At 54.3% G+C, this 12,274-nt stretch overlaps 5 protein-coding genes across 5 annotated transcripts; 4 read left to right on the forward strand and 1 right to left on the reverse strand.

The window, feature by feature from the left end:
* Positions 1-1,081: 1,081 nt before the first annotated feature.
* On the forward strand, positions 1,082-3,044 carry N7510_004190 (putative mitochondrial inner membrane protease subunit 1; the record flags this gene model as incomplete). The annotated part of the gene is made up of 4 exons (XM_056976116.1): positions 1,082-1,301; positions 1,372-1,827; positions 2,397-2,800; positions 2,868-3,044. 4 exons carry the CDS (start codon positions 1,082-1,084, stop codon positions 3,042-3,044), a joined length of 1,257 nt encoding a protein of 418 aa, XP_056836072.1.
* A 137-nt stretch (positions 3,045-3,181) lies between these two features.
* On the reverse strand, positions 3,182-4,493 carry N7510_004191 (mitochondrial 54S ribosomal protein mL38; the record flags this gene model as incomplete). Its single annotated transcript, XM_056976117.1, has 2 exons — positions 3,182-3,906; positions 3,965-4,493. The coding sequence occupies 2 exons, from the start codon at positions 4,491-4,493 to the stop codon at positions 3,182-3,184; spliced, it is 1,254 nt and encodes a 417-aa protein (XP_056836073.1).
* A 162-nt stretch (positions 4,494-4,655) lies between these two features.
* On the forward strand, positions 4,656-5,586 carry N7510_004192 (mitochondrial 54S ribosomal protein uL4m; the record flags this gene model as incomplete). Its single annotated transcript, XM_056976118.1, has 2 exons — positions 4,656-4,736; positions 4,807-5,586. 2 exons carry the CDS (start codon positions 4,656-4,658, stop codon positions 5,584-5,586), a joined length of 861 nt encoding a protein of 286 aa, XP_056836074.1.
* A 327-nt stretch (positions 5,587-5,913) lies between these two features.
* N7510_004193 (mitochondrial 37S ribosomal protein mS47) lies at positions 5,914-7,447 on the forward strand (the record flags this gene model as incomplete). The annotated part of the gene is made up of 3 exons (XM_056976119.1): positions 5,914-5,958; positions 6,021-6,182; positions 6,242-7,447. 3 exons carry the CDS (start codon positions 5,914-5,916, stop codon positions 7,445-7,447), a joined length of 1,413 nt encoding a protein of 470 aa, XP_056836075.1.
* A 545-nt stretch (positions 7,448-7,992) lies between these two features.
* Positions 7,993-12,073, forward strand: N7510_004194 (uncharacterized protein; the record flags this gene model as incomplete). The annotated part of the gene is made up of 7 exons (XM_056976120.1): positions 7,993-8,332; positions 8,425-8,528; positions 8,883-9,395; positions 9,448-9,709; positions 9,989-10,063; positions 10,133-10,995; positions 11,048-12,073. The coding sequence occupies 7 exons, from the start codon at positions 7,993-7,995 to the stop codon at positions 12,071-12,073; spliced, it is 3,183 nt and encodes a 1,060-aa protein (XP_056836076.1).
* Positions 12,074-12,274: the final 201 nt, after the last annotated feature.

The raw sequence follows: 12,274 nt of genomic DNA on the forward strand, positions 1-12,274 counted from the left end.
ACAAGACAGGTCAACAGAATGGAAATGACCGGCAATAATGCACCCCAACCCCTAGACTAGAGGGCGCCGCGCCCCACCAGTGCTGCGTATCATTGCCGAAACAGAAGCCACCAGATGGAGTCTCAAGGTTGAGGTGAGAGGGTCCACGTGCTCATTTCCTATCGGGCATGGATGATGGAGTCACATACCGCTAGAGATGCACGGTTTCTGTATGCGAGTTTCTCTCTCGTAGATCTCAAGTGGAGCTGTTGTCTCTGTATGATTGATTTTTCACCCTGATCCCTTCTTTTTCCGTGATCAAAAGAAAGTGGGGTATGGATGGATTCCATAGTCAAGATCAGCTTCTTCGGGAAAATAGTTCGAGAAATAGTCGATGTGCACAGATCACCCGTCCGGGCACTCCGGCGTCGATCATTTTGACTATGAAAAGACATTTTGTGCTCGATCTTGCAGTAGTCGAAGTATTGTCTGAACGAGATTTTGGGGCGCAATGCTTGGACGACAAGTGGGAATGGCAATTTAATCCGGCGTGGATGATGGCGTTGAAGGTGGTGGCCGATTTCGCTGGAGCATCGTAGACCTCGTAAGAACAATCGCTCTCCAATGAAGGATGTTGGAACACTACTTCTTGGACCAATAAGTGTTATACATGAACAGGGATATTATTGTAGACCTACAACTAAATGTTGGATCTAATTTGAGGTTGGCAACAAGTAGACCTCAAATATATATCTGCAGCGTACGGATCATCCGACTAACACTCACCACGAAAATAGCAGTCTTCTCTCGCTACTACCATTCCACGATAGCAAGGTGCTCACCAAGCAAGTCCCCGATCCAATATGGAAGTATCTACACCCCCCGAGAACGGAACAATAATCATCGTGACGTCAATTCATCCAAACCCACTGGCCAGCAACCAGTCCACAGCAGCACAAATCCTGTTCAAGACCGCATTGCTACTATCCTCATGTTTCTCGTTTGCAGGGATTATTTCCGGACGTTTGCATCTTCTCTCAACCCAGGTTAACAGCCAGGAAACGAAGCCGAGAATCAGATATCCCATTCTACCTATACAATAATGTCCGCCTGCGCAAAAGGCCACTCAAGCGATGATACCAGCGGCATCATCGGCGACCCTCGCACGGCCAAAAGCCGCGTCCTCGAGACCGGCGCTGCGATGGTCCAGGACTTCAAGCCAGTGAAACAGATCTGTGCACACTTGAACGCATTTCACGTCTACGCGACCGATCCAACTCGCTGCGTCGAGGCAAACCACTACTGCTCACACTTGACGGAGGGTATGTAGACATCATCACAGCAGACTGATCACTTTGATGTGGGACTATAAGCTTACAAAACCCATAACAGACGTTAGACAATGCCTAATCTACGACTCTCCCCAACACAACGCCCGGCTGATCGGGGTAGAGTACATGGTCACACCACGGGTATTCGCAACCCTCCCCCCCGAAGAGCGACGACTCTGGCACACGCACGAGTTCGAGGTCAAGAGCGGGATGCTGGCCATGCCGGTACCAGCGGGTGTTCCGGCGACGGCGTGGGAGGTTGCCGAAACGGCGGAGATGAAGGACATTGTGCCCATCTATGGGAAGACCTATCATTTCTGGCAGGTGGACCGGGGGGATCCAGTGCCAATGGGTCCGCCGCAGCTCATGGGCAGTTTCACGTCACCCGAGAGTGTAGAGAAGGCGTGTCCGGGCGGATTGGATGCGCTGTTGAAGGATCGCGATGAGAGGTTTGGGATTAATTATCGAGCCAAAGCGAAGAAGAGGGAGGGCATTGCAGAGGTGGAGAAGCATCCAGGTAAGGTTGATGGGTTGATCTAACACTTGGGAACTAAGCTGACATAGTATGTATTGCTGTTGTTAATAGACGCCGATGCCATGTGGAAGAAGAGTTGACTTGAGGTCAATTTGGAACAAAATTCATATTTCTAGCATCGATCTGTCTCCCCGCCACACACGCCTCAAGAACCCAGTCCCATAGTTAAATGGGGTCAAGCTTGAGAACGCGCTGGGGGACGGCATATGGAATTGACCAAGCCGGTTGTGTTCATCTTGCTTCATTGTCCACACTTGCTCGTCCTGGTGCTGAATTTCGGCGACGGCAAGCTCTAGCATTTGTAGAAGCGGTGGTTTTTTATCATAATATTTTAAAGGTCGGGTGAGATTGAAGATTCCAGACAATAGATCCCAAGTGCTGCTCCGCTAGATAGCCCCAACATCATAGGGCTGCGCGGAGCAGAACACCAAGGGTGTCGTGGTGAAGAGAGAAGAAAATCAAACCCGCGAATTTTTTTTAAAGCGTGCGTGGGTCACATGACCATCCATCTTTTTGAACTGGAGCTGCCAAAACCAACAACACCATTCCAGTCCACTCCAATTCACAATCGAAGCATGCTCCCAACGCACAGCAAATGGAGCGCCTATTACGCAAAGTCCTAAAAGAGGGTACTCCGCGCCGGGCCGCCCGCCTAGCCCTCGACGGCGTCGGGCTGTTCTGCGCCTGTACGCTCGTCTGGGAGCACCTGATCACGATCCAGCTCAGCGAGGGACCTTCCATGTACCCGACCTTCAATCCGCGCGGAGACTACCTACTCATCTCGCGCATGCACCGCAATGGTAAGGGGATCGCGATCGGCGACGTGGTGCGCTTCAATCACCCAACGTTTCTGGGCGTCCACGGCGCGAAGCGCGTAGTGGGCATGCCGGGGGATTTTGTCTGTCGGGATGCGCCTTTTAGTACGGAGGTTGGGAAGACGCCGGATATGATTCAAGTGGGTTTCATTGTGTTATTGGATATTAATGTTTTACTGATTGGTTTCTTTTTTGGCTTTAATCCAGGTTCCCGAAGGCCATGTCTTCCTGATGGGCGACAACCTGCCCTGGTCGAGAGATTCGAGAAACTACGGGCCCGTGCCTATGGCGCTGATCAATGGGAAGATTGTTGCGAGGGTTTGGCCGCCGTCGAAAATGGAGTGGGTGAAGAATACGATGCAGCCGGCACAAATGGAGGCGTAAGGGACGACTGGCTGCTTGCGCTTTCAATCTTCTACAGCATATTATACCGGAGTTTGGTTTCTGGAAGGGAATGGGGGATGCATATTCATACATATCGAATTGTACAGTACAACTATATAACAAACACCACAAGGAAATCACCTGAACGAGGAAGGATTTCTCCTCTTGTAAGGAAGAGGCTCGACCTTCTTCCGGCGGAGCTCCATATCCGCGCCCTCGAATCCGAGCTGCTGCATAACTTCCAGAGTCGTGTCATCCCACTGAGTCCGGAACAGGTGTGCTCCAATAGCCTTGAGCTGGTACTGGCGCTGAAGAGTACGGAGACGCACGACATCCCGGTCAGTCTCGCTGGCCTTGACGGCAGCAAAGTCGAGCGGCTTGGAGCCATCCTGCTCCAGGATGAAAAGCGAGAGCCGGTGGTAGGGGCTGCCCTTTTGAGCAACGGGCGGCAGCCAGGGGAGCACGACTTGGGAATCCGCCGAAAGCTGAGAGAGATCGACTTTGGTAGCGGTAGCCGAGACGGGGACATTGACAGCCAGGAAGTGCGTCTTGTAGTCAAAGCTGTCAGTCTCCACGTTGGGAACATCCGGGTCGAGGACGGCGATAGTGACCAGTTTCTCTCCGCGCTCAAAGAGCTGCACGTCCAATTTGGGAGGGACGGTAGTGGTTTTCGCGGGGACGAACTCGCCAGGTTGAATCTGATTCTTGCCGAAGTAGAGCCTGGTGTCCACCACAGGGTCACATTTCGCCAGAACATCGGGGATCACTTTCATCTGCGTGATTCGCTGAACTAAAATTTTGCGGCGGTATTCGCGCCATTTTTGGTCGGCCAGGTATTGGTAAATGGGTTTGCTCATATCGCCTGTCGCGAAACCATGAATATTAGTCCCCGTGAAATGAGCCGATATCGAACTCCTTACCTTGTCCGTCTTCAAACTTCCTCTTCACCAGAGGATCGTTGATATCTGCCAGAATCTTGAGTCGATCCAGATGAATTCGCATCGCTGGCAACTTGGACTTCTTCGCCTGTTCACCCATCTGCTCGGTCGATGTGGCTTCCACATTCGCAATCCTTGCTTCCATCTTCTGGATATCGGCCAGCTTTTCTTCCCGGTCCGCCTGTAGAATCTTGCGCGCTTCCTGGAAGCATTGGTAGGGCAACTGTTCAAAGGGCAGGTTGGACGCGCCCTGCAACGCGGCACGACGTCGACGAGACCCAATTGGGTTAACACCCCGGCGCATCAATTGTCTCTCTAGCCGTGGACTCGAAACGAGTGACGGATCGGGAGACTTGTAGAACGGTTCACTCGTCGACTCGGCCGGGGCTTTTTCGCTAGCCGCCACGGTGGTCGAATGAAACCCATGGCGTTGAACGCCCGTGAGGCTTCTTGAGTAGTTTGAGCGAAGGCACTGAAGCAATGGCTTCGACGCCCGTTCGCAGTGAGCCATGCTGGCGATGTTGTGTGTTGTGAAGGGGATAGATAGACTGTGTTGGAGAGGGAACTTTTCCGGGGGCAGAAACACCCACTCACCGCCCGCAACCGCAACTTTTGCTCTTCTCCTCGACCAACACCACACCACTGGTTCATACGTCTGTCTGTCACTGTCACCATGCCGGGCGAGATTTTCCGGGCGTTGAGATGGGCGTCACGGCCCTCCAGTGGTCTCATCTCTGGACCGGAGATGCTGACGGTATGTTCGGTCCTTGATTGGCCTCTTCCCCCGTGTGCTTTTACTGACAATCATTCTTCGATATGTACAGCGCCAATGTCTTGCACGATCCATGGCGACTGAGGCACAGGCCCAACCCTCCACTGCCAACCTCACGACAGAGATCCCCGTCCAGGCCCAATGGCCCACACGCAAAGTCCATGTTATGACCTACGACTTCCTTACAATGGAACCCAAGAGCCTTGCTCAGTACAAAGAGAACCAACTGTCGATGCCTCTGCGGAAAGACATTCTTCACCGTGCAATTGTATTCGAGGGCGACAACACCCGCCAAGGCACGGCCAGCGCGAAATGGAGAGATGAAGTGCACGGCAGTCACCGAAAGATGGCACCACAAAAGGGCACAGGCCGTGCGCGTGTAGGTGACAAGCAGTCGCCCATCCGCCGAGGAGGTGGTGTTGCCCACGGCCCTCATCCTCGCGATTTCGGAACCGATCTGCCTCGCAAGATCTACGACAAGGCCTGGCGCATCGCGCTCAGCTACCGGTACAAGAAGGAGCAATTGACTGTGATCGATAACCAAATCTCCGTGCCGACCGACTCAACACCGCATCTGATGAGGAATATTCTACAAGCGCACGGATGGGATCGGAAACATGGTCTCTTGACCTTCATTACCGAGAGGGAGGATTTGGATCTGGCGGCCAAGTTTGCGGATGCACAGCATGTGCGTATCAGGAATATGCAGAACTTAGATGTGAAGAACTTGCTGGAGACGAAGAGACTGGTGATTGAGAAGGGAGCGCTGGACTGGATTCTGAGGAGACATTCGTCCGACCTGACGGGACGGCTAGCCAGGGCCATGTATTAGACTTTGCTCTCTTTTTTCTGTATTTCATTCTGTATAAATAAATACCATCTACTACTGCCTCAACGATTTCCACTTACGTAGTATTGCCCGCAATTACAAGCATATAGTATGTAGTGTTGCTCTTGTCCGTCGGTTGGCCTCGGCGCGCTGAAAATCGTAAAAAATCCCGAGGATGTCGGGAGAACGAGAACAACATCTGATTGTTCTTAACCTGACCCTCCCCTCCCCCTCCACCCTCCTGTTTCTGCCGACTTCATGTTACTCCGGCATTCATTCTCTCGCCTCCCCTCGCCGCCGAGCTGGATCTCGCGGTTTTCTGCGTCCGCAATGCCTCTCCGTGCCAAGGTCACCAACCCTGCCTTCAAGGCCCCGGTATGCACAACGCCCTTTTCCCCGGACGCGAAAACAAGCCTTGCTGATAGATTGATGCCTAGATGTCGACCGCGTCTGATATCCCCACAGAACTCCCCGGTGACGAGCCCGACGATGTCCTGTTCAACTCGGTCTACGGTCTGCGGAGCGTCGAGCTCAACCGGCCGAAGAAACTCAACTCCCTGAATGGCTCGATGGCGCGGAAGATTGTGCCCCGTCTCAAGGTCAGTTTTTCGTTGGGTTACAGGGTCTGCGCAATACTAAAGTGGGTTTGGATGGGCAGGAATGGGAGAAATCTCAGCTCGCGAACATCGTCCTCATCTCCGGCGCAGGATCCAAGGCGCTCTGCGCTGGCGGCGACGTCGCTGCTCTGGCGCTGCAGAATGAAAAGGGTATTGAGGGACAGAAAGCGTCGACGGACTTCTTCGGCCTCGAATACCGCCTCGACCACTTGATCGCTACGTACTCGAAACCCGTCATCTCATTCATGGATGGAATCACAATGGGCGGTGGAGTTGGCCTGAGCATGCACGCGCCATTCCGGATCGCGACTGAGCGGACCGTCTTTGCCATGCCCGAGACCACCATTGGCTTCTTCCCCGACGTGGGTGGCTCGTTCTTCTTGCCTCGACTGGACGGCGAGACCGGCACCTACCTCGCCCTGACCTCGGAGCGCCTGAACGGTGTGCAGGCCCTGTACGCCGGTATTGCTACGCACTACCTCCACTCGAGCGCGCTGAGCAACATGTCCCAGCGCCTCGCGGAGCTGGTGTTCCCGGACCACATGGATCTGCCCGAGCGGTTGGACATCGTGAACAAGACGATGGCCGAGTTTTCGCTCGGTCTGCCGTCTACCCAGCAAGAGCCTATCCTTTTGGCCGCCAACCTGCGCACGGCGATTGATCGCTGCTTCCGGTTCGACACGGTGGAGGAGATCTTCCAGGCACTGGAGAACGAAACCGAGCAGAAGGAATGGGCCCAGAAGACGCTGGAGACCCTGTCAATCCGCTCCCCGACCTCGCTGAAGGTGACCCTGCGCCAGCTGCGTCTGGGCAAGACGTGGAGCATCACGGAGACCTTCCAGCGGGAGCACTCGATCGCCGCCAACTTCATGCGACACCCGGATTTCGTGGAGGGTGTCAAGGCCCGCTTGATGTCCAAACCCGCGCGCCAGGCCCAGTGGCAGCCCGCTACGCTGAAGGAGGTCTCCCAAGAGGCTGTGGACGCCTTTTTCTCCATCCCCGAGGGCGAGACCCGGCTGCCCTTGCTCAGTGAGGGTGACTACAACCGCTACCCGCATGAGCGCTTTGGTCTGCCCTCTGAGGCGGAGATTGAGAAATTTGTGCGGGCAGATGGAGTGTCGCAGAAGAAGACGGTGCAGGAGTTTGTCCAACGGTACAACCAGAAAGAGGGCGTGCGCGAGAAGGTGACGGAGGTGTTGGCTCGGCGCACTGCTCAAGGACCGCAGGGGCTATTGTGGCAAGAATAAACCTGTAACTACCTAGTATTCTCCTGTTTGGTGTTAATTGAATCTATCTTCTTCTCTACAATAGAATAAGTACAGGTAGGTTAGATATTGTCGATGAATGAATCCGTAGTCTGTCATGCACTCATATACTCATGGATCCGTACAAACATACATCCTTACAGTACGACCCAGTATACTCGGCCAATGTTCCCTCACCGTGGACTCTTGAGGAGGTATCAGACGACCGACAGTGTGCCGGGGGAGACTTGGTGCATACCAGTGCTATGTAGTGAGCAAACTACTTAGGGACTGGAATTGCTGTTGGAAAGGGAGGTGCTATCTCTGTATGCGTGCGAGTAGGCTAGGCAGAAAGGGAGGGTGCTAGAAATGGCTTCCCTCTGCAGCCATCTCTGACGTCGTTCGGGTCGGGAGCTGGGTGAAGAATAGTGGCGCGACACATATTCTAGTTGTCGAAAGAGCCCGAAAGGTTCTCAAACTCTAACCCTTCCCTCTTTTCTCTTTCCCACTGTAAATACCAACCCCACACATGACTAGAGGCCAAAATCATGGAAGACTCCAGCGCTTCCGATTCTTTGCTTCTACCCTCTTCTCCCGACGAGGCTTCATCCTCACTTGATGCTGAGCCTGCCACGGGAGTCCGCGCCGTGCGGCTGCGACTATACCTCTCGCACAGCCTGTCCGCTTGGAACTCGCGCATGTTTGAGTTCGGCGCCGTCCTATTCCTAGCTTCTATTTTCCCCGGGACACTGCTCTATGCTTCGATCTATGCCCTGGTCCGGGCCTTGGCAGTCGTGGCGCTGTCGTCGTGGTTGGGAGATCGGGTTGATCGGGCGGATCGCTTGGTGGCCGTGAGGCATTCGATTGGTTGGCGATTTCCCTCTAAAGGTAGTGATCAAGAGCTGATGGTTATATTTTAGTTTGGCAGAGAGTCTCTGTAGCAGTCTCTTGTTTGTGCTTTGTCGTTCTGCTGGCGACAGAAGACGCCGTAGTTACTCTCGTCTTATTCGTCGCCGTGGGCTTGTTGGCTTGCGTGGAGAAATTGGCTGCGACGGCCAATACAGTGGCTGTGGAACGAGATTGGGTGCGTCCTGGTACTCTGCATCTTTTTGGATCTCACTTACGTGAATCATCTAGGCTATTGTGATTTCTGAATCTGTCAATGTTCCACGAGGAGGTGAGTTCACTCCTGTAGGGTTATGTCTTGCCTTATCTCACCCTGACTACAGATCTAAATGCATCTATGAGACGGATCGATCTCTTCTGCAAGCTACTAGCTCCCGTGTTTATCTCCTTAGTGGATAGTTTCTCGACTGCGGGTGCCATTTGGACCGTGTTGGGCTTGAACACTGCTTCTGTGCTCTTGGAATACTTGGCCATTGCCCAGGCATGAATTGCTCTCTATTCCATGTGTCTCTAGAATCTGACATATTGACAGGTATATCGAGCGGTCCCTGCTTTAGCAAAAGCACCGCCCTCTGCCTCCAATGAAGAAGAGGACATGACAAGCGAGAACGAATCACGCAGTTTACTCCCGCATTGGCATGCCGCGGTAGCGCCCTGGCGGGAGTACGTGACCAGCCGGGTGTTTCTGGCATCTTTCGCCCTCAGTCTGCTCTACCTCACTGTTCTCTCCTTTGGCGGAACCATGGTCACCTACCTGCTGCACACGGGATTCAATTCATTGGAGGTCAGCGCTATGCGTATCGGGTCTGTGGCCGCCGAACTATCCGGGACCTGGACAGCGCCGTTCATCATGAACCGAATCGGTCCCATTCGATCTGGGCTGTGGTTCCTTAACTGGCAGTTGTGTTGTGTGGCTGGCGCTGCAGCAGCATACATCTTTGACGCTAGCTCGCAGCTGGTTGCGTGCAGTCTTATTGTAGGAGTGGCTCTGAGCCGAATCGGACTTTGGGGCTTCGATCTTTCGGTGCAATTCCTGGTGCAAGACGTTAGTTCAACCCTACTATCTGCTATGGCACATACTAAAGCATCATATGCAGAATGTCCCGGAGAACGCGCGCGCGCGCTTCTCCTCGACGGAGATGGCGCTGCAGAATCTCTTCGAGATGCTCTCATTTGCATCCACCATTGTGTTCTCGCGCCCCCAACAGTTCCAGTATCCAGTGCTAATCAGCTGCGGAGCCGTCGCTGTGGCGGCCGCATGCTTTGCAGCGTATGTGCGCCAGGAACGGGGGCATCTACTGCACCGATCGCGGTGTCTGGGCGGCGACAAATGGGCCCAGCCTATTGCGCAAGGACAAAGTGATGTATAGTCGAATTAGAAATCATGATCTCCTAGCAGGATTACCTCCCAACGTTCCCGATCTCTACTTGTAGTTTTTAGCCGGCGAAATGTGGATCACCTCAATTATTGCGGGGAAAACCAGGTCACGCTCGCCATTCTTCCTTTTTCTTCATCATCCAACCTCGACTATGCTTCTGGCTCGGCCAATTCGGCACTTGTTCGCATCATGGAGGTGCGTTATACAACAGACCCGGTGAGAAGTAGATCGCTGACCCATAATCGCTCTGCGTTACTAGGTGCCCAAAGCCCGGGGAACAGGCAGGTCAGGCCCGCGCCGCCGAACGGGCTGTCTGACGTGCAGGGCTCGCAAGGTGCGGTGCGATGAGGCCAAACCCAGCTGTGCCAACTGTGATCGACTGCGCCTGCGCTGCGTCTACAAGCCGCCCATCTCGCTCGGCGGAACGCCGTGGTCGTCTCGCTCACAACCCACGACTCCCGCCGCACCGCCAACACCCTCTCCGGCGCCCGCGTTGGGGGGCTGGCATCGGCTGCGGCAGCGGTGGCGGCGGCTGCAAACGCATCGCAGCGCTCCCCGGATCTGAATTTTTTCAACACTGTGCTTCGCTCCGATGAACATCACAAAACCATTCCCGCGGCGGCTTCGCCGCTGCGCCGATTGCCCCCGGACCCGGAGTCCTACCCACCCGACCTGGGAGGCCCATTTGATATGCTTGGATTCATGGGCGGAATCACCTCGGAGCTGGAGCAGAAACATCTCGACTTGACAAGCGGGCCTGCCGCCGCGTTCACCGCTAGTCCAACGCCGCAGTCGCTCCCCGCAAGTAATGCATCGAATCGCAACGGGGAGGAGAGATCGTTTACTGCAGACCGACGAACGCCGCTTAGCCCGGATGCGCCGTCCTCGCTGATCGACTCGATGGGCAGCGCCTCGGACACGCGCGGCAGCTGGTCAGACCCCGGAACTGCCTCGTACGAGGATCAACTGCTGCAGCATTTCTTAACTATTGATCCGCCAGCATCGATCTTTGGGCCTGTGGAAATGGAGTGGAAGTATGTGCGGCCAGCGATATTGGCACATGCGCGTGGGTTCAGTCCCCTTATAAATGCCGTCTACTGCTACTCGGATATCCACAGAGCAATGCTGGAAGGGAAGCAGTGGCATTGGGCGCCTACATATTACCGGGTGGCCAGCTCGGAAATCCAAGCTTGTTTGTTGGGCGAGGTGGCCGAGTCGACGTTGATCAAGATTTTCGCTGCGGTCTTTCTCCTGATGTTGTCCGAGGTATAATGTCTCGCTTTCTCTCGCAAGCTAAACCCCACTGACATTGCAATAGCTCCTCTCCTCGCCCGAGTTGTGTTCGCCCGATACTTCATATATTCATTCTTCTTATCTCATCCTTGAACGCTTTCACGCCCGTACCTGGTCATGGACTGGACTCGGACATCTCCTGGTATCGTGGATATCTCTGCTTGATGTCAAAGCCTTGATCGCTGGCCGAGATGGCGACCCGCTCGTCGAGCTGGGGAATGTGTCAGAGCACCGGGTAACATCAAATTCTTCCGAGATGCACAGTCCACGGGCGATTCAAGCGCCAGCTCCAGCCCCTGTTACCCCCGAGGACCGCAGCAGCGACTCCGACTACGAAGACCCCTTTCGCAGCCCCAGCTACCTCGTCTACGAAGCAATCGTGGGCCCTGCGTTTCAATTCTTTGTCCAAGCGCAGCAAGTCGTGCGACGCATCGTCTGCATAGATCTACATCATCGCAGCCGAGGCACCCTCAGCGACGAATTCGAAGTCCTCCAGATCGCACATAAAGTCGGTGCCGACCTTGAGACCCTCTGGCACCGGCGCCCACCTATCGTGGACGTGTATGGCCGACCGGAAGCCCTAGCCGACACGCTTTGCGCACCTATTGCAACCGAAATCTGCCGTACATTCCGGCAGTACGTCGCCAACTTCCTTGCCAACTTCATCTACCTCCACCGCGTGGCTTTTGCCATCTACCCGCGTACCGACCGCGTCAATGGCGCCGTAGACCAGATCATCCAGCTCGCCACTGTTGAGTCCGCCGCCGGCCCCGAACCTGGTCACCTGCCCGTCAGCTTCCTGTATCCGCTTTTCGTCGCCGGCCTCGAGGGCTCTGCAGACCAGCGGCAGTGGATCGTCCATGAGATGCAGCGCATGGCCGCCGCACGCCGTGAGACAGATCCGGCTGCGGCGATAAACCGCCATCCTTCTGCGGATAAGGTCTTGCTTCTATTGGAGGAGATGACTCGGCGGCAGGATGTCTCACGCACTTGGGCGGACTCGCGGTCCGTACGCAGGGAATTGTTTTCGGACTTCTTTGTCATGATCTAGTGTTTTGAAGTTTCTGGGCTGGATATATTTTGATGTTCATCATCGTGTTTGATGTTGTTTACGAGTCTCCTTTTGAGTTTTGTCTGATGATAGATGTAACATAATCCATATAATCCTTGATTACATATGACTTTGGATTTGGACATATATCATCCTATTTTTGCTGGCTAGACTTACTGAAGAAATCATCAAAGAGAAAAA

This window comes from Penicillium lagena (genome assembly GCF_028827675.1).
Source record: "Penicillium lagena strain IBT 129212 chromosome Unknown utg000002l_segment0_segment0, whole genome shotgun sequence".
Taxonomy (NCBI): domain Eukaryota; kingdom Fungi; phylum Ascomycota; class Eurotiomycetes; order Eurotiales; family Aspergillaceae; genus Penicillium; species Penicillium lagena.